At 41.0% G+C, this 24,084-nt stretch overlaps 1 protein-coding gene across 1 annotated transcript in view; it reads left to right on the top strand.

The window, feature by feature from the left end:
* Positions 1-24,084, top strand: part of ZC3H7A (zinc finger CCCH-type containing 7A) — a 34,632-nt gene that overhangs the window by 6,010 nt on the left and 4,538 nt on the right. The window contains exons 2-20 of the mRNA XM_079945324.1: positions 5,456-5,557; positions 6,575-6,614; positions 8,241-8,438; positions 9,623-9,781; positions 10,019-10,099; positions 10,195-10,233; positions 10,883-10,916; positions 11,400-11,680; positions 13,043-13,247; positions 14,347-14,411; positions 14,974-15,160; positions 15,817-15,978; positions 17,293-17,489; positions 17,772-17,872; positions 18,302-18,483; positions 18,884-18,960; positions 20,083-20,216; positions 20,628-20,733; positions 23,292-23,400. Coding sequence (XP_079801450.1) covers positions 5,490-5,557; positions 6,575-6,614; positions 8,241-8,438; positions 9,623-9,781; positions 10,019-10,099; positions 10,195-10,233; positions 10,883-10,916; positions 11,400-11,680; positions 13,043-13,247; positions 14,347-14,411; positions 14,974-15,160; positions 15,817-15,978; positions 17,293-17,489; positions 17,772-17,872; positions 18,302-18,483; positions 18,884-18,960; positions 20,083-20,216; positions 20,628-20,733; positions 23,292-23,400 — 2,425 coding nt within the window. The 5' untranslated portion in view covers positions 5,456-5,489. The remainder of the gene's footprint in view (positions 1-5,455; positions 5,558-6,574; positions 6,615-8,240; positions 8,439-9,622; positions 9,782-10,018; positions 10,100-10,194; positions 10,234-10,882; positions 10,917-11,399; positions 11,681-13,042; positions 13,248-14,346; positions 14,412-14,973; positions 15,161-15,816; positions 15,979-17,292; positions 17,490-17,771; positions 17,873-18,301; positions 18,484-18,883; positions 18,961-20,082; positions 20,217-20,627; positions 20,734-23,291; positions 23,401-24,084) is intronic.

Here is a 24,084-nt window from a genome sequence, read left to right as displayed (position 1 = left end):
CTTCCCTGGTGGCGCAGTGGTTAAGAATCCTCCTGCCAATGCAGGGGATACGGGTTCCATCCCTGATCGGGGAAGATCCCACATGCTGCGGAGCAGCTAAGCCCGTGCACCACAACTACTGAGCCTGCGCTCTAGAGCCCGTGAGCCACAACTGCTGAGCCCACGTGACACAACTACTGAAGCCCGCGCACCTAGAGCCCGTGCTCCGCAGCAAGAGAAGCCACCGCAGTGAGAAGCCCGCGCACCACAATGAAGAGTAGCCCCTGCTTGCTGCAACTAGAGAAAGCCTGTGTGCAGCAGCAAAGACCCAATGCAGCCAAAAAAATATATATATATTACCATAACCAATGTCAAAAGATTGACATCACATTGGAGAAAATAATAATAACATCACAAAGGACTGCTTTCCTCAACACATAAAGAACTTCCATAAGTAAGAAAAGCCCAACCTGGAAGAAAAATGGGTGAAGGAAATGAAACAGTTCATGGAAAAGGAAGTGCAAACAGCTCTTAAATCTGAGGAGGTGTTCGGCCTCACTAATGATAGACTAGAACAAGCAGGACCCCAACCACAGTTGTCACACTGTTTCTCGTCTCCCTGACAGTGATGGAAACATCTGATAATTTCTTGGTGAAGGGGTAAAATAGGAACCCTCGTGCACTGGTGGTGGGTAGGGTCATCTGGTAAAGCTTGGCAGTAGCTGGCAAAATAAAGAAATGTACATACCCTTCCTCCTACGGAAATTCTTTGAGGATATGCATGTATGAAATGTTCTGTGTACCTGGTGAACTTTTAAAGATTGGAAACAACCGGAATGTCTGTGACTAGGGGGCTGGTGATGTTATGGGGCAGCCATATCACGGAGCACATTGCACGGCTGTTAAAGGTAATGCAGCTTGATACGTGCTGATATGGACTGACCTTTAAGATACGAGGTACCAATCGAGAAAAGCAAGGTGCAGAACGCGTTAGGAGCCCCAGTTTGTATAAAAAATAACGTATGCACAGGATATTTTTAACTTTTTATTTTGAAATAATTATAGACCCACAGGAAATTGCAAAAGTCGTATATAGAATCCCATGAACCCTTCATCTGCTTCCCCCAGTGGTGCCATCTTACCTAACCGTAGTGCAATAGCAACGTCAGGAAAGTGACATTCACATAATACTGTTAACCAGACTACAGACCTGACTCAGTTTTACATTGACTCGTGTGTGTATGTGCGCGCGCGCGCCTGTGTGTGTGTGTGTGTGTGTGTGTGTATCTATGCAGTTTTATCCCATGTATAGATTCATGTAACTACCATTACAATCAAGATACAGCTTGGTTCACACAGTGTCTTTGTCAGGACACAAAACAGATTGGTGACAATGGTATTGACTGATTGCCTTCACAGGGCAAATGGGTGGTTGAATGACAGGGTTGGGAAGGCGACATTCCTTTTCACTGTCATAATATTTAAACTCCTGCTCTCCGAACAGTGTATGATGTCTGGACACCCAAGTAGAACTACCAGGTAGAGGGTATCTAGCAAGCTCTGCCAGGGGACAGACGTCGGGAGTTGTCGGACCCTAGATGAGTGTATTTAACATCTGGGCAGAGCAGGAGGTCCCTGAGGGGAGAGGGTGCCTGGGGGAGGGGGGTCTGATGACACCCCAGGGCCCTCACGTTTAGAGGTCAGCTGGAGATGAAGCCCCTGTTTTGAGGAGACAGTGGACACCTGTCATGTGCTGCTGAGTTTGAAGAAGGAAAGTGATTGTTGGATTAACTTTATCAAATACTTTCTCACTTGAAAACTGAGGCCAGATTTTGTTGACTGGATCTGAAAATAAGATGGTATATAAAGCCTTTATTGTTTTCTTTTAAAATGAGATGGGGGGTGGGGAGGCTTTATTTCACAGGTAAAACTAATGTATGGTGGGAAAAAATCAGAACAATGATTCCTGGGCTGGGGGTGGGGCAAGGATTGGCTAGAGAAGGGGCCTGGGGGAACTTTCTGGAGTGACAGTGATGGTGTGTCTCACCACCGGGGTCTGGGTTACATGAGTGTATCGTTTGTTAAGAGTTGCCTTAAATTGTGTGCATTTTACCTTAAAAAACTGTAAATAAATGTGGAACCCCAGGTAATGATATGTATGCTGAAGTGTTTAGTGGTAAATTATAATTGATGTCTGCTACTCAGTTTGCAGTTTACCAAAATTGGGTTGGTAGATGGACGGAAGTGTGGGCAGATGTAATAAATATAGCAAAATATTGATTGTAGGATATAGGTAGTATAGAGATATATGTCGTTCATTGTAAAAAAAATTTGTGTGTAAAATTCTTCATAATATAATTTAGGGGGGAAATCTACAGAACATGAAATGCCCTGCCATATTATGTTTAGACATCACCTGATGTTATGTCCTCAAATCTTTAAACATTTAAAGGAGGCATGGTATTTCATGCTGCTAAGAATCTGCGTCTTATTTTCTCTTAATCACTTGCTTGAGTTGTCAGCTCTCTTCCACCTGCCCTTTGTCCTTAAGAGGGCAAGGTTCAAGGCTTTTCGAGCACTTTCTGGGGGAATAGCTCTAAGGCTCTTAACTTGGCGGATTATCGTTACCCCGGAGTTCCTTCTGAGCCAACAGATTTACTTTTTGAGTGAACCTCAAACTGATTCCCCACCCCACCAGACAGGGGTTGGGAGACATGTGTCCCTCACGGAAGGAGAGGGGATGCTTCTTGTCTTTGGCTTCACTTCTTTTCTCCCAGTCCCTCTGGCCTGACCGCCCTGGACCCCCAAGTGCAGCTCTGGGTGCCTTTGAGTTCTAAGGTTCTGACTCTGTTTTAAGTAAAATGGAAGAAAAAGGCTGGGTGACCCGGTAAGTCATCTTTCTAAGGAAGGGCTCAGAAGCTACGTAGAGTTCTTTTTTTTTTTTTTAATATTCTTTTTTTTTTTTAAACCCCACATTTGTTTATTTATTTATTTTTGGCTGCGTTGGGTCTTCGTTTCTGTGCGAGGGCTTTCTCTAGTTGTGGCAAGCAGGGACCACTCTTCATCGCGGTGCGCGGGCCTCTCACTATCGCATCCTCTCTTGTTGCGGAGCACAGGCTCCAGACGCACAGGCTCAGTAGTTGTGTCTCATGGGCCCAGTTGCTCCGCGGCATGTGGGATCTTCCCAGACCAGGGCTCAAACCTGTGTCCCCTGCATTAGCAGGCAAATTCTCAATCACTGCACCACCAGGGAGGGCCTGTAGACTTCTTTTAATACTTTATTTCTTTTCCCAGAGATCATTTGTTTACAAGGTTAAAAAAAAAAAAAAAGTTTTAAAGGTTTGCAGTGAAAAGACACTGTCCCACCCCTTTCCCTGAACCCCTGGGTTTCTCTCACTGCTGTAGCTTTCTGTGATCCCATCTGGAGCTATTTTGTGTATACACAAACAAATATGAACATATACCCATTCCCCCTTTTAAAATAACAGAACAGGGTCTTACTGTGGACACTTGCACTTTGCCTTTTTTTCCCTCCAGCACAGTTTATTCAACCATTTCCTTTTTGACAGGCATTGAGTTAATTTCCCATCTTTTTTCTCTTAGAAATAGTGCCTCTTTAAAGAACCTTGTAAATATTCATACGTATGAATTAAACAATTTTTTATTATGGAAATGGCCAGACATGTTCAAGTAGAAGAATGAACCCCACATACCCTCCCCTCATCCAGCTGGAGCAGTGTCCCATGTTTCTGCTACTCTTGTTTCATGCTCACCCATTTACCCCCCTTTAAGCTAGACTATCTTAAAAACAAATTCCAGAAACAATGCTGTTTTACTTCAGTATAATGGGCTTTTTAAACTTTTAATTCTGGATAATTTCAAACATAGTATTTTAAGGCAAATACCAGGTACACATGTAAACAGTAATACTTCAGTAAAGTAACCAACTTTTAGATACAAGATCAAAATATTTAGAACTGACAAATATTTAAAAGACAAAAAGCAAAAGCTACAAACTTCTAGTTATCAGATAAACAAGTGCTAGGGATTTAATGTACTGTGTGATATATATGAAAGTTGTTGAGAGAGTAGATGAGTTCTCATCACAAGGGAAAAAATTTTTTTTTCTATTTCTTTAATTTTGTATTTATATGAGAAGATGGATGTTCACTAAACCTATTATGGTCATCATTTCATGATGTATGTAAGTCAAATCATTATGTTTTACACCTTAAGCTTATACAGTGCTGTATTTCAATGATAATCTCAATAAAACTGGAAGGAGAAAAAATAAAGGACAAAAAGTATTAGCACCAGTTATGAGCCTCCAGGGTATTCCAGCCTCCCTCCCCACTCTACACTTTGAAAAAAGGTAGACTTAAAAATAAAACTTGCTTACAAATGGTAAGCAATAATGAAACGAAAACATTTCAGCTCCGTACTTGAAACATGGGTGCCATTTCCCTGTCACGTGGGTCCAAGTACATGGTTTATGTGACACGATGTCCTCTCAGCATTAGCTCTCAGTAGTCCTCATCCAGGAGTGACTGTGTGGACCCCCCAGCCCCTCCCCACGCCCGCCAAGGGACATTTAACAATATCTGGAGACACTAGTTTGTCACAACTGAGGGGAGGAGGTGCTCTACCTCCTCCACTGGCATCCAGTGGGTAGAGGCCAGGATGCTGTCAGCATCCTGCAGGGCACAGGACAGCCCTCCGTACCAGAGAACTATTTGGCCTGAATGGCTGAGGTTGAGAAACCCTAGTTTAGGACATTGGGAGACAATGTTTTATCCGAGATCTCTTCTCTGTGGTTCTCCCGTTGCTTTCTGAGAACTGCTTAATGAACGTCGACTAGTCAGGTTAAATACTCACAGTGTGGACATTTGCCAGTGTTACATCGAAGGTAAACCCTTACCTTCCAGAAAATTCCAATTAAAGTAACTTCACTTAGATCCTTATTCTATCAGTTGTACGAAGAAGGATTGTTTCAAAAAACACAGATAATGTTTAGACTGTGCTCACAAGGAAGTCAAAACCCCTCAGAGGCAAGCGGACGTGAAACCATTTTGCTTCTGGAAAGCTTCCAGAAGCAAAACAAGGCCAGGACTGTTCTCGTGGCTGCTTCCGTGTGCGTAGAGACAGACTGGGAACAAAACCTGTCGTCGAAGGAAGGAAGGTGAAATGGGGAGAGAGAGATGACTTTAGCGTGGGGATTGTTCAGGAGGGGCCTACAGCGTCTGCGCGGCTGTTAAGTGGAGAGAGCAGAGTGTGGAAGCCCTCTGCTCGTGGCGCACGAGACGGTGGGGACCACAGACACAACTCAGGTGGTGTCCTCGGCGTCCAGGACCCTAGTCAAGGCGGTGGAGATGGACGTGTCCACAGCTAATCGTGCGACAAGACCTAGATTATGGGTGTTTTAACTGGGGTCCAGGAGCCCCGTGCCTTGTGTAATTTCTTGCCTGTTTCTTTCCAGATTTCTCCTTTAGAAAGTGGATGTGTGGGATAACATGTCCAGTGTGTCCGAGGAGAGAAGAAAAAGGCAGCAGAACATTAAGGAAGGACTACAGTTTATACAGTAAGGGCTCATTGCGTGCCTCATGTTCTCGTCACCTTTTGGTGTGGCTCTGCACGTAGCAGGGATTAGGAAACCTTTAGTTATGTTTCAGAAGTCCTGTTCTTTTGGGTTAGAAATTAGATATTTTTGTTCCAGCAGTATTTTCTGCTCTTGGACATTGATTTCTTTGTGTTCGGAACTGGATCTTGCTGTCGCTGATTTATAGGGCTGAAATCCTTAAGTATCCTCTAAAATGTTAGACTGAGGAATTTGAACCTAATCTCATAAGAACAGTTCTGATGAGTGAAAATCAACATCTGTCAGCACACAGGGCTTTTGTGATCACACTCTTTCTGTTAAGAAGCTCGGTCTCTAACTGGCCTTCATGAAGCACGTCAGTGACAGGACCACAGCCCGGGTGGCCATGTCCAGGCAGAAAGGCCTCTTTGTCCCTCCTGGGAAGGGGACATTCTTCCCCTCTGTTCTATAGTAAATTGAATCAAATAGTACTAGTGGTTCTATGCTATTTTAAAACTTTTTTGGCATTTGAAGAATTAGGCTGTCTTTAATTAGGAGTAGATTTGCAGGGAAAATGTTATACTTAAGAAAATACAAAGGAATAGTTTTAGATTTTTTTTTCATGACTACGGTTATATGTGAATAATGGTCATAAAGGAGAAGTAGGTCTTTAAAATGTGCTTTGAACCAGTGGTGAGCTCATGAGAACCTCAGTTTTTTTGTTTGTTTGTTTGTTTATTTTGTGGTATGCGGGCCTCTCACTGTTGTGGCCTCTCCCGTTGCGGAGCACAGGCTCTGGACGCGCAGGCTCAGCGGCCACGGCTCACGGGCCCAGCCACTCCGCGGCATGTGGGATCTTCCCGGACCGGGGCACGAACCCGTGTCCCCTGCATCGGCAGGCGGACTCTCAACCACTGCGCCACCAGGGAAGCCCGAGAACCTCAGTTTTAAGATGACTCCTGGGTGAACAAATCCTGATAAGAACCTGATCATCAGAATTGATTTGTTTCTTCTTCTTAGGTCACCGCTGTCGTATCCAGGAACACAGGAACAGTATGCGGTAAGGACTCAGGGAAGGTCTGCTTGAGAACTCCACAAGTAGCCTGTGAACTGCCACATGTAGCCTGGGTTGGCAAACTCAGATGTGGACCCCTGTCTGTTTCATAAATAAAGTTTTATTGGAACACAGCCACACCCATTTGTCAATGTGTTATCTGTGGCTGCTTTCACGACATGGTGGTTGAGACAGAGACCTTATGGCTCACAAAGCCTCAAATCCCTACTATCTGGGCCTTTACAGAAAAAGTTTGCTGACCCGTGTGTATATAAGACAACGTTGTTTTTTTCCGGCGTACTTGGACAGTTGTCCTATTTTTTCTTTTCTCTATTAGTGTAGTTTTGAATTAATTTCTTTTGAGCCCCTTGACAATTACATTTAGGCTTTCATTTCATCGAAAATGAGGGGGACAGAATATGCTGAGAGGGAGAGTGCAGAGTATCTTCTGTTCTTCCTTAGAAGAGAAGTTGTAACAGAAGTAAAGAGGTAACTGGATATTTAGGGGAAAGAGCTAGAGAGGAATCTAGTTAGTTAGAGAGAAAGCCCAGCTGACTGGGTCTTGGACCAAAGGCCCTCAGTTCTGCAGACTGTTAGTTCCCCTGTGGCTTTGCATCTCTGTGGGTTTTGGTGCTACTGAATGTCACTCCTTTCTCTCTGCCTCCCTCCCTCCCTCTCCGTTCATTTCAGTCTCTCCCTTCCTTCCTTCCTTTTCTCCAAACAGACGTAGAACTGTAAAGTATGAGGACTAGCAATCACATGGAGCAATCCTTTCACTTTACAAACGTGCAGTTGGGGTCCAGGGAGGTGAAACGGCCTGTCTCTCAAGTCACCTCAGCTGTTAAAGGTTGATCTGGACAGTTTTCTTTATTACTTTTATCAGCTTAGACGTGAATTCGTAAAATGAGACAAAGAAGAGCTGAATAGGACTTTGATAGGAAAGGACTTTTAAAATCTTAAAGCAATGATAGAAGTCCTGAAGGAGACTTAAGAACATCTGCCCCCACCAGAAGAGTGTGTATGCTTACACAGTAAGAAAAAGGTTTGCCATCCCCTCCCCATAAATCAGTAAATGACCGGAACATTTACAAAAGAAGAAACACAAATGGTCCATAAAAATGTGGAGAAGTTCAACCTCGCTGGTAATCAGATACGCAAATAAAAAAGGATACCGTTTCTCACCTAGAAATGTGTAGATTTTATGTGTGCATGCTCACGCACGTGTGCACACGTGTTGGTGGAGGTGCTCTGAAGCAAGCCGCTATAAGTATTCATTGTTGTTGCCTTTTTGGAAGACAATTTAGAAATACTAGTCAGAAGCCTTAAAATCCTCGTTCCACTTGTAGGAATTTAACCCAGGCACAGAGTTGGCAATGTCAGCAAATATTGACAAGGTGCTTTTGCAGCACTTCTCTTAATAATGAGACATTGAATTTTTTCTTGGAAAAAGCAAGCAAGATGAAACACTAGCTGAAATAGCAATGACTTGGCCTGGATTTGATCATTTCTTACAACAGTGCTTCTTGCTCTGTCAAATTATTTCCTCTGAAGTTTTAGATACGAAAATTAAAATTTGCTTACACTCTGACTTGTTCCTTTAAGGGTTTCAAGTGGTAACTTTCTTTTTCTTAGGTATATTTACGTGCTCTTGTGAGAAATCTTTTTAACGAAGGAAATGATGTTTATCGGGAACGTGATTGGAACAACTCTATGAGCCAATATTCAGAAGCTTTGAGTATAGCTGATTATGCAAAGTCTGAAGAAATTTTAATCCCTAAAGAAATCATTGAAAAACTATATATAAATCGTATTGCTTGCTATTCTAATATGGTGAGTTGTGGGTTTTTTGTTGTTGTTTTTTTTTTTTTGGCGGTACGCGGGCGTCTCACTGTTGTGGCCTCTCCCGTTGCGGAGCACAGGCTCCGGACGCGCAGGCTCAGCAGCCATGGCTCACGGGCCCAGCCACTCCGTGGTATGTGGGATCTTCCTGGACCAGGGCATGAACCCGTGTCCCCTGCATCGACAGGTGGACTCTCACCCACTGTGCCACCAGGGAAGCCCGAGGTGTGATTTTTAAAGCAATGTTTCTAGAGAGAAAAAAGGTTTTCAATAACATAGTATACTGGTGAAAGTCAGTTTCCTAGTTTCAGTTTATAAGAAAGATGTATTAACTGCTTTTAGAGTGGCCTCAAGCTTTGAAAAACCAGCTTTGGCCAAATGCTTAGGGATTTAAAAATAATTTGTTTCTTAGATACTGGTCCTTGGAGATTCCCTTTTGAGTATGGCTTTTGGTGGGGCGGGTGTCTGCTCATAAAAAAATCAGCCTAGGAAGATACAGGTGTTCACAGATGGGTACAGGGTACCCATCAGGTATCTCTGCTGACAGTTTGCTTCTTAGTCAAGATTCTCTTAGGAGCTTTTTTTTTTATAGCACAAAACAGTAGTTAGCCTTCAAAAGAATTAACACAAGCTCTTCACATGTCTGAACTTAGAAAGCAATATTTTGATGTGCTTATAATTTTCACTATAGACATTCAGTAAAATTTAACCATGAATTTAAGAAAAGTATCCATGTTGTCACCTAGTCCTTTGCTAACAAGCATTCATTGATGATTTGTTTTCTATAGTATATTCCTCCTCAACTAGCTGCTTGGGAGTTACATTTCCATTTAACATTTTAATGAGCTCCAAAAAGGGGGTAGCTACAACTGGGAGGAAAATAGGACAGGCGAGTGACACATGGGGGCCTCAGCCATACCTGGAAAGTTTTATTTCTCGAAGATCTGGGGTATTTTATGGCCAGATGTCTGGGTGGTGGTTACATGGGTAGCCACGATATTCCTTCTACTTTTGTGTATTTGAAATTTCATAATGAAAATAATTTTTCAAAAGACAAGTAATACCACTAACTTTCAATTTAAAGGAAGAGTCTGAATTTGTTTCCATTTGCAAGGAGACATCATCACAAGACGTGAACTGTTTGATTGCTAACTTTATTTGGTCTTCCTCACCAGGGTTTCCATGATAAAGTATTAGAAGACTGTGATACAGTCCTCAGTTTAAATGCCAGTAACTGCAAAGCTCTCTATCGGAAATCTAAGGCTCTAAGTGATTTAGGAAGGTACAAAGAGGCTTATGACGCTGTGGCAAAGTGCTCCTTGGCAGTGCCTCAGGTATGGAATTTATGTTTTAGTTCATTCATTTACATCATAACCATTTTATTGATTCTGTGTAGAGAAATGGCCTTAACAAGTTACATCTTCCAGCCAGCCACCCACCTGCTGCAGTTGGGAATAATTGCCCATAAAACAAGTGTCTTGACAGAGTATAAGTTAGAACTGTTTTGCCTCTTCGTCCTTACAGTTAGTAAATATAGCCCTCCACTAATCATATATTCTCACTTTTTTCAGGATGAACATGTAATAAAACTAACTCAAGAACTAGCTCAGAAATTGGGATTTAAAATAAGAAAAGCATATGTTAGAACTGAGGTAAGGTGGAGTTCTCTCCATAAGGTATTTTTTTGTTTTGTTTTGTAGCTTGGAGTCAGTTCTGGTTTTAAATTAGCTTCTTAATTTTCTTTCAGCTCTCACTAAAAACAGTTCCTGGGGATGGGGCTACAAAGGTAAGGTTATTACTCTTGTAAGAATCGTAATAAAAAAAAAAAAAGAAGAAAAGATAGAAGCATTAGTAGTTTTGTTTCTAATATTTTTGGTTCGTGTCTATTTTGAGACCTTTTTATTCCTCAAACACAAAAGTGGCCAGAGCTTCCTGCCCTAGAAAAAGAAAACAAACAACTCAAGTAATATCTGTTACTCTCCATCAGCATTTCCTGAAGGCCAATGGAGCATTTTACAGGATTTTAATAGATGTTAGGTTTTATTAGAAAAAGTGGGTCAGGGCCACATACTAATTTTAGGAGTCATTGGGTTAAACATAATTAACAAGTTGTTTTTTAAAGGTAAGTGTTCTTAGAGCTGCGACTATGCCACTGTGAGTTGGGGAGAGAGTGGTGGCTAGACTAGTCCCTCTGGAACTAGAAGGCTCCTGACTATCCTTTGAGAAATACTGGGCCACAAGAAGCAAGTGCCAGTAGGCCAGCACCGTTTAACGCCATGTATTACAAAGGTTTACATGTTTTGTTTATTTCTGTCTTAATTGGAAGGAAGTCAAATGTGAGAACCTGCATTGCTCTCTTAGAGTGAGTTTTATAGCTTGCTTTATGGTTTAGAGTCCTGAAAATACTATGATCTATTATTTGGTTTAATTTCTAGGCTTTGAACTGTTCTGTGGAAGATATTGAGCCAGGTACGTTTTCACACACATCCTCTTAATCTGAAAAGTGCCAGCCTTAGACGTTATGTACATTATAGTGTTGTCAAATAAGATTGCTGTGTGGTTATTAGTATTAAAACAAGAGTAACTTCAGAAACCACCTCTGTGCCTCTGGATGTGCCAGTGAGTGAGTGACAGTACTGGATGTCAGTGAGCAGTCGTTCGATACCCGCTGTGGCTTCACCACCCTCTAGTAGCTCCATCCAAAAGGGGCCTAGGAGTTTTGAGAAAGAAGGAGAAGTTTTCACAAGTCAATATATCTATTCCTGTGCAAAACAAATTATTTTTAGGATTACTTGTACTCTTTTATTTGAATTGCTTTCACTGTTGTATCTATTTATTTTTATAATTGCTTTCATATTTTCACCTAGCTCTTCATTTTTTCTGTTGTCTATTAACACTAGTATTACATAGATACACTGAAAATAAGTGAGTACATGTCCATCCACGTTACAGATTTATTAACTCCGAGGCAAGAAGCTGTTCCTGTTGTTTCTATACCTGCATCCAGTTTTTCTCACCAAGTTGGAAATGAGCTGGCCTCAGTTCCCATTATGCCCTTAACTTCTATTTTGCCACTGCAAGTAGAAGAGTCTCTGCCATCGACAGTGTTGGCAAATGGAGGAAAGATCCCCTACAGTATGCCGGAAGCATTTTTAGATGATGGAGATATGGTCCTTGGAGATGAAATAGATGACCTCCTTGATTCTGCACCTGAAACTAATGAAACTGTTATGGTAAATTTCAGTGTGACTCCTTTCTTCTGAAGGCAGGCTTTTTTTTTTTTTTTTAATTGTAGTATAACCTGCTAGATATTTTTAGTATTGACTATAGAGTAAGCTTTGGGTTTCTTGAAAATTACTTTTGTCATTTTCCAGTGGTAACTGGTTAATTTGGTCATTTCTTTAAATAAAAAAGGGAAGCATGCTAGGAATCACATATTATGGAAACGGTAAATTTAACTTTCTGACAAAGAATAGGCATTTGACATGTAAGGCAAAATGAATTCATGGATTAAGGACTTCTCATTCCTTAAGGATAATTCTCCTGTAACCATGTATCATAAAGCAAGTGTCAGCAGACTTTGGTCCACAGGCCTGATCTGGCCCGCTGCCTGTTTTGTATGGCCCACGGACTAAGAATGGCTTTTAGATTTTTACATGGTTGAAAGAAAAAAAAAATAATAATAATATTTGAAGACACATGAAAATATTTCATGACACTGTAGTAACAGAGTTGACTAGTTGTAACAGAGACCGTGTAGTCCACAAAGCCTACAATATTAATATCCAGCCCTTTATAGAAAAGTTCACTGACTCCTGCCATGAAGTATATTAAAATAGTGGCAGCAGTAGGATGATGATGGGGGGGAAGCTCAGAGCTGGTTTCCAGGGTGGGTGAAACCAGCGATGTCCCTGTGGAGCTGACAGAGAGAAGATGTAAAAGGCAGACAGATGGGGGGTTGGTTTCTACCACTTTGATCTTGGGCAGGTTATTTCACCTTTCAGTCCCTCTGTTTTCTCATCTGTACCGTGGCAGCCCTAGTAGGATACATCTCAGAGGGTTAGGAGGATTAAATAGATGGTATATGATTTATCATAGTATAAGGCACATGGAAGCTCTCCAAAAATCCTCGCTGTGTGGGGGAGGGGCAAGGTAGTGTTCCATTTGTTCTTGTGAGGTTGTACATTCACATCTCCAGAAAGATGGTCCCCACTTTTCCAGGCTGCTCCAGCTCCCTTCTCTTCAGGACCCTTCCTTCCACTCCAGCCCCACACACATCCTCACAGTTCCTCTTTGATGAAGCCAGCTCTCACGTAGGGAATCCTAAGGAAGTTTTGAAAATGAACCATGAACGTCTTACTTGGATGACAGCAATATTAGACATCACATCTCCATCCTTTTTAAAAAGTAGGCTTGAGAAGAAATCAGCTCTGTAGCTTGGATTCTGCCACTGAGTCTTGATACTGATTTCAACTTTGTTATATAACAAAATCACCTAGTGAAGTAATTTGTTTTTATACGCTGATATTAAAAGCAGTTTGGCCCGCTTGGAACTGAGTTTCATGGACTTTAATCCGGTCTTGTTTCCTCTCCAGCCATCAGCCTTAGTCAGAGGCCCCCTCCCAACAGCCAGCGTCGCTCCGAGCATCCCCTTCTCAGCGTCTCTTTTGGGCGCCTTGCCCATCGGTGCGAGGTACGCGCCTGCACCCTCCTTCTCGGAGCTGTATCCGCCTTTGACTTCATCCTTAGAAGATTTCTGTTCTTCTCTAAATTCATTTTCAATGAGCGAATCCAAACGAGGTAAGACTCGAGCCACTTATATAAACAGTTACAGTTCATTTTCTAAAAAAGACAGTTTGGTTTGACTGTTGTTTAACTAACTCCAGATAGTTGGTACTTGAATTATTTTTATTGTAGCTGAAAATACATTGTAGGTCTAAAATCTAAACCCTCCTGTTTTAAATTCACCTGGACTTAACTGTGCCATTGTGGAGATCAAGAATCAAAGCCCTGAGAGTAGGAATGTATGTGGCACTGGTTTTTTTTGTAGGATAGTTTGTTAAGCTGGGTGTCTATTGTTTTGGGGGGTGAAATGACTTTTAATGTGTTCTCTAAAAAAGGGATACCCCATCTAAAGGGTCTTAAAGACAGGTTATCCTTTTAAATTCTGAACTAGGCAAATACTTAGTTAAGACTAATTTAAAATCAGTGTTTAAAATGATAATAGGTCCATCTATTTTAGGCTTCATCCATTGAGCTCAGCAAAGTATGCCTGGTGCCTTGGTTTTGCAAGGGATTGCTGAGGTTTTGGCCTGACTCCTGTTTCTGTAATCCTAGGCTTAATATATACTTTAAACAATAACAATAAAAATCTTCATATTTGGGTGAGGCTTTGTTATGGTTAAAGGGATAAAAATCAAAATAATTGATTTAAAGATTGACAACTGAAGAAACTAAAATTTGTGGGAGACAGAAGGGCAGAGAGAAGGTAACTGAGTGGTAGACTAAGAAAAAGAAAGTAATTGAACTTTATTGATTTTCTTAATGTTATGATGAATTCCTGCTTCATATTTTCAAAAGGAGAGGCTCCTTTCCCATTTTGAATACGAATTATTTTCTTAGTCTTTTTAACAGTCCCACTTGGTAGGCCCTGCCTTAGCTTATGTCTCTGAAAATCACTTTTTATCTAAATTTGTTTGTCTAAGGGTTATTTATGCCCTTGGTTTCTAGAGGAAAGGAAAGACTCCATAGCCCTCTTTGGTGTCAATCATGAGCAAGAAAGCTTCTTGGAATTGGGATGGGAAAATAACGTGGGAAGCCACAGTTAGCTACTAAGCCCTGATGTTCTTATTACATGATTAGAATGAAAAGGTCTGTTGAAGTTTTTTTATTATTTTAGATCTGTCCACCTCAACTTCTAGAGAGGGAACACCGCTTAACAACAGTAATTCTTCCCTTTTACTTGTAAGTGCCACTTCCTCTTTTGTAAATACGTCGCTTAAATTGCAAATAGGTCTTTTACTTAAGTAACTGAGTTATTTGAATGAACGTGACCAATCTCCCTGAAGTTTTGTGTGTGCTGTGGGAAAGAGTGCTAAAATAAGACTCTTCTGGAACATCCAGTAATAAATGCTTTGTGTTTAAGGCTGGATCTGTCATAGCAAATTAATCACAGTCGCAGGCAGTGTAAGAGGCTTTAGCACAGCTTGAACGACAAGGAAATACAAAATCAGGGCGTGAAAAACGTGTTGGCTGATGAAGCAGAACAACTACCCGTCACTTATAACAACTCATAGAGCATCCAAAAAAGTGGGGGAGGGGCCTAGAGACCCAAAAGAGGAAAATGTAGAAGGAAATGGTTTTTAAATAGAAACGCAGTAAGGACAGAATAGTCCCAACTTCAGTCTGTGCAGAATGTCTTATTTTTCAGATGCATCTGTTTCCTTCTTTAGTGATAGTGCAATATTTGTTGGCTGTTTTTGTTTTTTTTGTTTTTTGTTTTTTGTTTTCTTAATTCTTCTTGCAGATGAATGGACCAGGCAGTTTGTTTGCTTCTGAGAGTTTCCTGGGAATGTCAAGTCACCCTAGGAATGACTTCGGAAACTTTTTTGGAAGTGCAGTAACTAAACCACCTTCTTCAGTGACCCCAAGACATCCCCTTGAAGGAACCCATGAACTGAGACAAGCTTGCCAGATCTGTTTCGTAAAATCAGGTCAGGACCAAACAAAGGAGCAGACAGGATTAAAGCAGTCAGTAACCTGAGAGTTCTTAGGAATTTGTAGATACCTGTGGAAACACCAGCCCTTGTGATTCTTCAATCTCTGAGTTCTTTCTAAAGAAGCAGCAGTTATTGATTAGGGACCTTTGGAGTCTAATAGGATAGGCCGCTGCTCTCCTTTGATAAAATTTTATGTATAGAATCATATGGAATAGAATATTTACCTGACCATAATGTTTGTGAAAATTAAAGTACTTTCTGTTGGATTATTTCATATCTTTACCCCTAAGTCAAGTGATACGAACACAATTTATTCTAAACTCGACCCAAGTTAATTTTCTTTCTTAGTTGCTTATTTAAATGCGTTCTTTACCTTTAAAAGCCGTCAAAACTCCTATGCTAATAGTTAAATAAGGGTTATGTTTTGGGAAGACTGGTGTTTTGTCCTGATCTTTGTTTTGTCTGACAAACAGCACGAAAGGCAAAAGTTACTGCCATAGCTTGTTTACATTTGGGGGTTATGAAGATGGGATTTTTTAATGGGAATTTAATAATCATAATCCATCTGCTCACATCTGCTTATAAATGTGCCTGTAAAATGAAATGATACTTTTTGTGCATATGAGCAATCCTTTTTACATCTTTTTCAGGCCCTAAGTTAATGGATTTCACTTACCATGCTAATATAGATCATAAATGTAAGAAAGATATTTTAATTGGTAGGATAAAGAATGTTGAAGATAAATCATGGAAAAAAATACGTCCAAGACCAACAAAAACAAATTACGAAGGACCTTATTACATATGTAAAGGTATATGCTATAATTACTTAATTGGTGTACATCGCCTAAGCGGGAAATGATTTGCTACATTTGTTATAATGGTTCCAGTATTACTGTAACTAGAAGTGTTTTAGATAGAGTTAACAGAAAGTTCCTTGGATTGAGACATTAGTATTTTTTATATCATTTTTACCTTTGTTTTTAACTTGCTGTCTTGTGGGTGTTTTATAGTTATTTATGGAAATGGGGATTTCCCCAGGTTTTAAACAGAAAACTGTCTCAAACTTTGGGTTCTCTGACATGGTCTAAACAGAATCAGAACACTGAACTAAGGCTTTGAAAATGTTGCTCTTTTAAGTTGTTTTTGAGAGAACTTAGTATTTTCATTTTTATCAGACCACTTCACCTGAACGAGCTTTGAATGTACCTAAATGACTTTTCAAACTTAGGTGGCGTACATCCGGGTATCAAGGCTTTTTTTCCGTCTGAAATAAAAATAATTTAGAATTGTGGTGCTGGCTTTTTGGTTTCTTTTTTAAGAGTTAATACCATCCCTACATTGTAATACGCGTATCATGGTTTGAAGCTATCCATGAATTGTTATAAAAATTCAAGTGATGCCCTAAGCGTGTTGTTTTTTTTTAAAAAAAAACTTTTCTGATATTTTGTTGTTGTTGTCATAAATTTATTTATTTATTTATTTATTTTTGGCTGCGTTGGGTCTTTGTTGCTGCGTGCGGGCCTTCTCTAGTTGCGGCGAGCAGGGGCTACTCTTTGTTGAGGTGCGCGGGCTTCTCATTGCGATAGCTCCTCGTTGCAGTACACGGGCTCTAGGTGCGTGGGCTTCAGTAGTTGTGGCACGTGGGCTTCAGTAGTTGTGGCTCGTGGGCTCTAGAGCGCAGGCTTAGTAGTTGTGGCACACGGGCTTAGTTGCTCCGCGGCATGTGGGATCTTCCCGGACCAGGTTTCGAACCTGTGTCCCCTGCATTGGCAGGCGGATTCTTGCTTTTTGTTTTTTGTTTTTTTTTTGCGGTACACGGGCCTCTCACTCTTGTGGCCTCTCCCGTTGGGGAGCACAGGCTCCGGACGCGCAGGCTCAACGGCCATGGCACACGGGCCCAGCCACTCTGTGGCATGTGGGATCTTCCCGGACCGGGGCACGAACCCGCGTCCCCTGCATCGGCAGGCGGACTCTCAACCACCGCGCCACCAGGGAAGCCCTGGCAGGCGGATTCTTAACCACTGCTCCACCAGGGAAGTCTCCCTAAGCGTGTTTAATATTCATTGGCTTTGAAAAAACAACGGTCTGTGTTTTAAATGTCTTTTAATTCCCTGTCTTTCTAGATGTTGCTGCCGAGGAGGAATGTAGATATTTGGGCCACTGCACATTCGCTTATTGCCAGGAAGAGATAGATGTCTGGACGCTAGAGCGAAAGGGAGCATTCAGCAGGGAGGCTTTCTTTGGTGGCAACGGAAAGATCAACCTTAGCGTGTTCAAACTGCTCCAAGAGCATCTTGGAGAATTTATATTCCTTTGTGAGGTACTTTCTCCATACCTTACTTTCTGCCGTGAAACTGGTGGTAGCTTCCTACCCGCAAGCCCAGAAGTATCAAGTACTTAGCTCTTGTCCTGCCATATGATAAAGCATCTGCTCAGCAATGGTAGCTACTGCTGTTATCCAAAAGAATACTGTTAAGACTTCGTACTTACTGAGTGTTATTTGGTGTAAGCATTGTAATGTATAGGTATGTACATCATAAGCATGGCACGGAAGTTCTATCTCATATTATGTTTTCATGATAATTCTTCTTCTCTGTTTCAGAAATGTTTTGATCATAAGCCTAGAATGATAAGTAAAAGAAACAAAGATAATTCTACTTCTTGTTCTCATCCGGTTACAAAGCATGAGTTTGAAGACAATAAGTATGTTGGTAGTTTCTAATTTTTATAGTGACAACACAGAGTCTCTTTTTAGATCCAAATAAAACCAGAGTAGTATCCGCTCAGGCATTCCCCCTCTCCTTTTGTTGTTGTTTTGAAAGATGGTGACTATTTTTAAATGGCTGATAGGTTTTGCTGAGAATTTTAAAATGAATTATTTAATTGAAATTTAATATAGAAAAGCAATACTGATTTATAGCTTCTCATGACATGGATTTAGGTATTTTATAGCTTAACATATAATTATCCCCTCCCCTCCCCAGTAAAACAATTGCATACAGTGATTTATTTTTTCTGATAAAGATTTAACATGTGTTTTCAGTCTAGAGCTTTACATTTTATATGTGTATGTACGTTTCTTTTAAAGCTATGGCAGAACAATAGTAAAGTGTCACTCCCTTTTCCTCTTAGGTGCCTTGTCCACATTTTGCGAGAGACAACAGTAAAATACTCCAAAATACGTTCTTTCCATGGTCAATGTCAGCTTGATTTATGCCGACATGAGGTTCGATATGGCTGTTTAAGGGAAGACGAGTGCTTTTATGCACACAGTCTTGTAGAATTGAAAGTCTGGATATTGCAAAATGAAACAAGTAGGTTTGTGTGTGATTGAGAAATGTCTCCCCAAGAGCGTCAGGGTTTATGAAGTGGTATTGGAGACCCTTCTCCAACAACTTGGTGTGGCAACACTGTTGAGCTTTAAACCATGTAGTCACTTCATCTTTAGAGTGGCCTATTTTGAGTGTGGTCTTGTATAAGTAATTGCTGATACAAGTTCATGTATGAAGTATGGAATTGTGAGGAAGAAATATTCCTCGGAAGACACCAAGAGCTATATTTGTAAATATTCCATTTTGAAGGAATAATGTGATGTTCATTCTTGGCAACAGATTATGCCAAGTGGGGTTAATTAAAGAATTGAGTCTGACTGTGCCTAGATTGGTGGCCTGTTATTGTGTAGAGGACCTAAAAAAAGGCTTCTGTGTTTCCCAGGTATCTCACATGATGCTATTGCCCAGGAATCTAAACGATATTGGCAAAATTTGGAAGCAAACGTACCCGGAGCTCAGGTATTTTTTCCTGTGCACTTTCTGCATTTGGGATCCTTTCTGGAACGGCCTAATTGATGTTAGTTGTCGGCAGATGCAGTTAAAACTTACATACAGTCCAGTTACTTTCTTAAAGTTTATTGAGTTGATTAATTTTTTAAAAATTAATTAATTAATTAATTTATTTTTGGCTGCATTGGGTCTTCGTTGCTGCGCGCGGGCTTTCTCAAGTTGCGGCGAGCGGGGGGCTACTCTTCGTTGCAGTACACGGGCTTCTCATCGCAGTGGCTTCTCTTGTTGCAGAGCACGGGCTGTAGGCGCACAGGCTCAGTAGTTGTGGCATGTGGGCTCAGTAGTTGTGATTCGCGGGCTCTAGAGCACAGGCTCAGTAGTTGTGGCGCACGGGCTTAGTTGCTCTGTGGCATGTGGGATCTTCCCGGACCAGGGCTCGAACCTGTGTCCCCTGCATTGGCAGTCGGATTCTTAACCACTGTGCCATCAGGGAAGCCCCAGTTGAGTAATTCTTAATGTGAAAAAGAAATTCTGAATTTTAGTTGATCATATAAAAGAAAAAAAGGCATCCCATAATACCCACCAAGCATGTAGGATAGGGAATTCCCCGGAGGTCCAGCGGTTAGGACTCTGTGCTTCCACTGCAGGGGGCATGGTTTCGATCCCTGGTTGGGGAACTAAGATCCTGCAAGCCGAGCGCCATGGCCAAAAAAAGACTGTAGGATACAGTTTTCTTATTCAGCTTAATTGGCAAAACAGTTGGGGTCTCGCGCTATGGGGATCCTTGGAATAAGGAAGGTGGATTGTGTTTGTAGTTTTGCTTACCGCCCAGCCAAACTGCTTTACCCAACTACCCTCCTTCCCCTCCCTGCCAAAAATCCTAGTCATTAACTCCAAAGCTGACTTTCATAAATTGAGGTTTGGCATCTGTAATCTGCTTTTATCATATTCTCTTGCATTTGGGTGGAGAACTGGAGATTTTAGGTATCAGATCATATATATATAGTGGTCAAATCATCAAACCAGACAAAAACGGAAATTGTATGCTTTTATGGAAAAAAATGCATGGTGATTGTGTTCTCAGAAAACTGGTTTTCTGTTAAATTAAAACTAATCTTTTAATTATTTAAGGTACTTGGCAATCAAATAATGCCTGGATCCCTTAACATGAAGATAAAATTTGTATGTGCTCAGTGTCTGAGAAATGGTCAAGTCATTGAACCAGACAAAAACAGAAAATATTGTAGTGCAAAAGCAAGGCATTCGTAAGTAGTGTGTGTGTGGAAATAGTGCCTGATCATCATGATCTGTTTCATGGGTGTAAAATCATGCATATAAGAAAAAAGATTAAGACTTTGAAGAGAGCAAAGGAAAGTAGACAATTTAGGAATAATTGCAAAGCAAAAGGGAAGAGATTTTTAGAATTTAGTAGCTAAGAATTCTGCACACAGTTCAAGTGTTTTGCCTGTATTTCATCATTTCTGTGTGTAGGATTCGTAGGGAATGTTTGTTTATAATTATCGACAGGAAATGAAATGACAGAATCATAAGGCATTTCTTTTAGAAGGGTTGATGAAAAAAATCTCTGGTCCTTTAGGTACAAACTTTGTACCTGCCCCTTTATATTATGCCTTTGCCAGTGTGTTTTTGTTTTTTCTGAACTCCATTTTTTTTAGGTGGACCAAAGATCGTCGTGCGATGAGAGTGATGTCTATTGAACGTAAGAAGTGGATGAACATCCGTCCTCTCCCCACAAAGAAACAAATGCCTTTACAGTTTGATGTACATACGTAATTTTTAAGCCACTTTTTTTTTATTAGGCATTTCAAATCATTAGAAAGTAGTAGTAATTCAGATGGAAACTGGTACCCTTTAAATAATGCTCATCATGTTAATGAAATCGAAGTGGTCCTTTCGTTTTCCTTCCCCTTTTGAATATGTGGTTCTGGGACAGTCTTTAGATTGATTGGAATCGTATGAGTTACTGAGGAAAAGTAAGTAGACAATGAACTAGAGAAAAGGCTCAGCTTATTTTCCAGATGAATTACTTTGGGAGCAAACGGGAGAGAATTTCATTTAAATTTGATTCCTCAACTTTGCCGTCAAACCCAGGGCCTTCCGTATTATTATGGATGCTGTTGATGAGTTATTTTTATCACGCCTGTTTCTTTCACTGAAGCAATGGATGCTCGCTAAAGGATGCCCAACATTATAGGATTTTCTTGAAGTAACCCAAAGGAAAAATGCTCCATGTTAGAGCAATATGTTCCTCAAAAGCCCTTAGAATGAAAACACCAATGTGTGGTGTTAATATGTGGGTAGCATTTCACTCACTAGGTAGCACGTTTCAACTTGGTCCCCCTGGTGCCTTACGCGGTCTTAAAGATGATTGTCTGGGCAAAGCCCTGGAGCTGGCCCAACTTGCCTCTTCACAAGAGAGAGGGTCTGGAGGGATTTCACTGTGCAAGGGACACTTGGAGCTGATAGGGCGGAAATTTTCTGCCGCAGAGGAGGAAGTATGGAGAGAGCCTTTTGCCCAGAGAAGCAGTGCAGGTGGATTGCAGAATCCCCATGTAATGAGGCTCCCTCTCCCAATTGCCAGAGAGTTGAGGAAGAGGAGGGTTAATTTCCCATCACCCAGGGTACCTTGCTTTTTGTAAAACTTATACAAGTTATAAGGACAGTCTTTGAAGGAGGTGGTGTGTTTGTGTTTATCCACAGTGGTTTCAGCCCCAGATTTGGGTGATTTAATCCGTGGGTTATGTAGGAGGGGAGGAAGGTTTATTGGAACCATTGATATCTTGTGCTTCAAAAGATAGTGGAGATTATGGGCGTATTCCTCAAAACTTTGCTAAGACGACTGGGAACAATTCTAGCTCATGAGGCAGCTGCCTAGGACCACTGATTATTCTCTCATCTTGGACGTGGTGTTCTACCTTGCAATGTTACAGGAGCTTATTTCCTCTTTTTCCTACCATACTAGGTATTGCTAAGGGATCTTTTTTCTAAAAGAAGAAATAGTACTCTGTTTGTATGTGCGTAGACAGTGTGGTGAGGTGGAGAGAGCATGTGCTTCAGAGTCTGCCCGAAGGGCAAGTTACTCAGCCTCAGTTTGCTCATCTGTAAATGAGAATAATTGCATCCTAGGGAAGATACAGGAGATGGTGTTGTGTAAAAACCCAGCACAGAGCGGCCTTCTCCTTTATTTTCTCTTCTCCCTGCTCCTTATCGTTGAGTTTTGAAAGACGATGGTAAATGTCTACCTAGTAATACCTAAGTACTTAATGGGGATTGACTGGGAAAAGAATATAATACAGTCTATCACAAGAATGTTTTGTTGACTATTGACTTCATGCAGAAAATTGTAAGGGTTGCAGGGGTGGGGGTCCCTGACGTTGGTCCGAGGGAGGAAAGGAGCAGTGTTAAGTGTTGACTACTTCTTGATTTTTAGTGAAAGTCAATGCTAAGCATCTACTATTATGTAAACTAATATATAGGGCCAGCTCCTGTTGAAACACGGATAAATTAAAATAGGCTAACAATTAATTATACTAGGGTTTATGCTCTATAAAGACAAGTACATTGATGATACCTAAGACTGAGCTCTTGGTGACAGTGGTTTTCCTAGTTCTTAATAGTCATGGGTCTTAGGGGAGTCTGTGTTCTGCTGATTGCTCTCACTTTATTTTCCTACCAGTACACTGTATTTACTCTGTAAAATAAAAATGCAAATAACCAGAAGAGGTATTATTTGAACGCTGTATAACTGGATGGCCTGGTTAGTGGAATAATTGTCTTTGAACAACGCATAGCTAGTGAATGATGGCCAAGATTAGCTGCCAGTATTGGTGATAAGTAAATGTCCGAGAGATTTTTTCTGACACTGTTTAGTACCTTTGGAGGAGTCTGCAGTTTCTTTATCGCTTCCCAAGCGCTGACAGGGAGGCATCCTGGGTGTCAGGTAGGGGAGAGTAGGATCCTTCAGACTGAGGGGGCCAGAGACTTGCATTGCAGAGATAAAATGTTCTGCTGTGTTAAAAGCAGATACTCTGAATCAATGAGTTTGTTGACACTTCCTTGTAAGAAAATGCTCCATATTCCAGTTTCATACTTAACTTTCTTTTGGAAATTTTCTTTTGAAAAGTTTTGAGACAGAAAGCTTAATATCATCTCATGTATTGGGGGCTTATAGTCAATTTGAATAGAAGCAAATTAATCTTTTAAAATTATGTTCTCGGCATCAGCATGGATAATAATATTTATTTTGCTTAAATGTAAAAATTAGGCAGTTTTACTAAGGGTACTCTGTCTTAAAGCATGTTCTTATTTTTCTAATACAGCTGTGCAATCATATTGCTTCTGGGAAAAAATGTCAGTATGTTGGAAACTGTTCCTTTGCTCACAGTCCTGAGGAACGAGAAGTGTGGACCTACATGAAAGAGAACGGGAGTAAGTTGATGATTAACCGTGGCCTTGACACCCATGAAATCTAGCTTGCCTGAAAGTCTCTTTCCTCTCTGTAAATAGGCCAACTTACTGTGCACACAGAAAGCAGTCTGCGTTCTAAACCATTATACCATTTTATCAGTGAAGCAGAGTCTGACCTCCGATCATGTTTGCTTAGGTCAGATTCAGATACAAATACATAGGTCAGCATCCTCTGATGTCATAGGCGTGATTCATGGTCTGGGGAAGTTCCGTCCTTCCGTGAGCTCCTTTTGTGAACAGTCACCCCTGAATTAATCAGGTTATAACTGGAGGTCTCTTCAAGGAGCCCTTCCTGGTAGAACAGGCCCAGATTCGAAGGCCCGAGGAGAGAATGTTTGTCTTGGTCAAACGTCAGGTTTATTGTGAGAGCCTTTGAGAGGAGCCTCAGACAAACTTTCACTTCCAACCAGGAAAGGTTTTGCTACCAGGATTATTTTTCTTCAGTCTTAAGTAAACTGATGGAAATTTACCGACTGCTTAAGATCTGTGATCTCTGGATTACAAGAAGCCATCTGATTTAAGCATGTCACCTACCGTATTTCAACCATGTAAAAATGCAGTGACTTGTGTGGACAGGACTCCTTCTTGCTTGGAGTGGGGACATAGAGTTGGGCCTTACTGAAGGTGTCCTTGCAAATCAGGGCT

Source organism: Stenella coeruleoalba (assembly GCF_951394435.1).
Source record: "Stenella coeruleoalba genome assembly, chromosome: 15".
Taxonomy (NCBI): Eukaryota; Metazoa; Chordata; class Mammalia; order Artiodactyla; family Delphinidae; genus Stenella; species Stenella coeruleoalba.
Note: the sequence above shows the minus strand (reverse complement) of the source record. Positions and strands in the feature narration are given on the sequence as shown.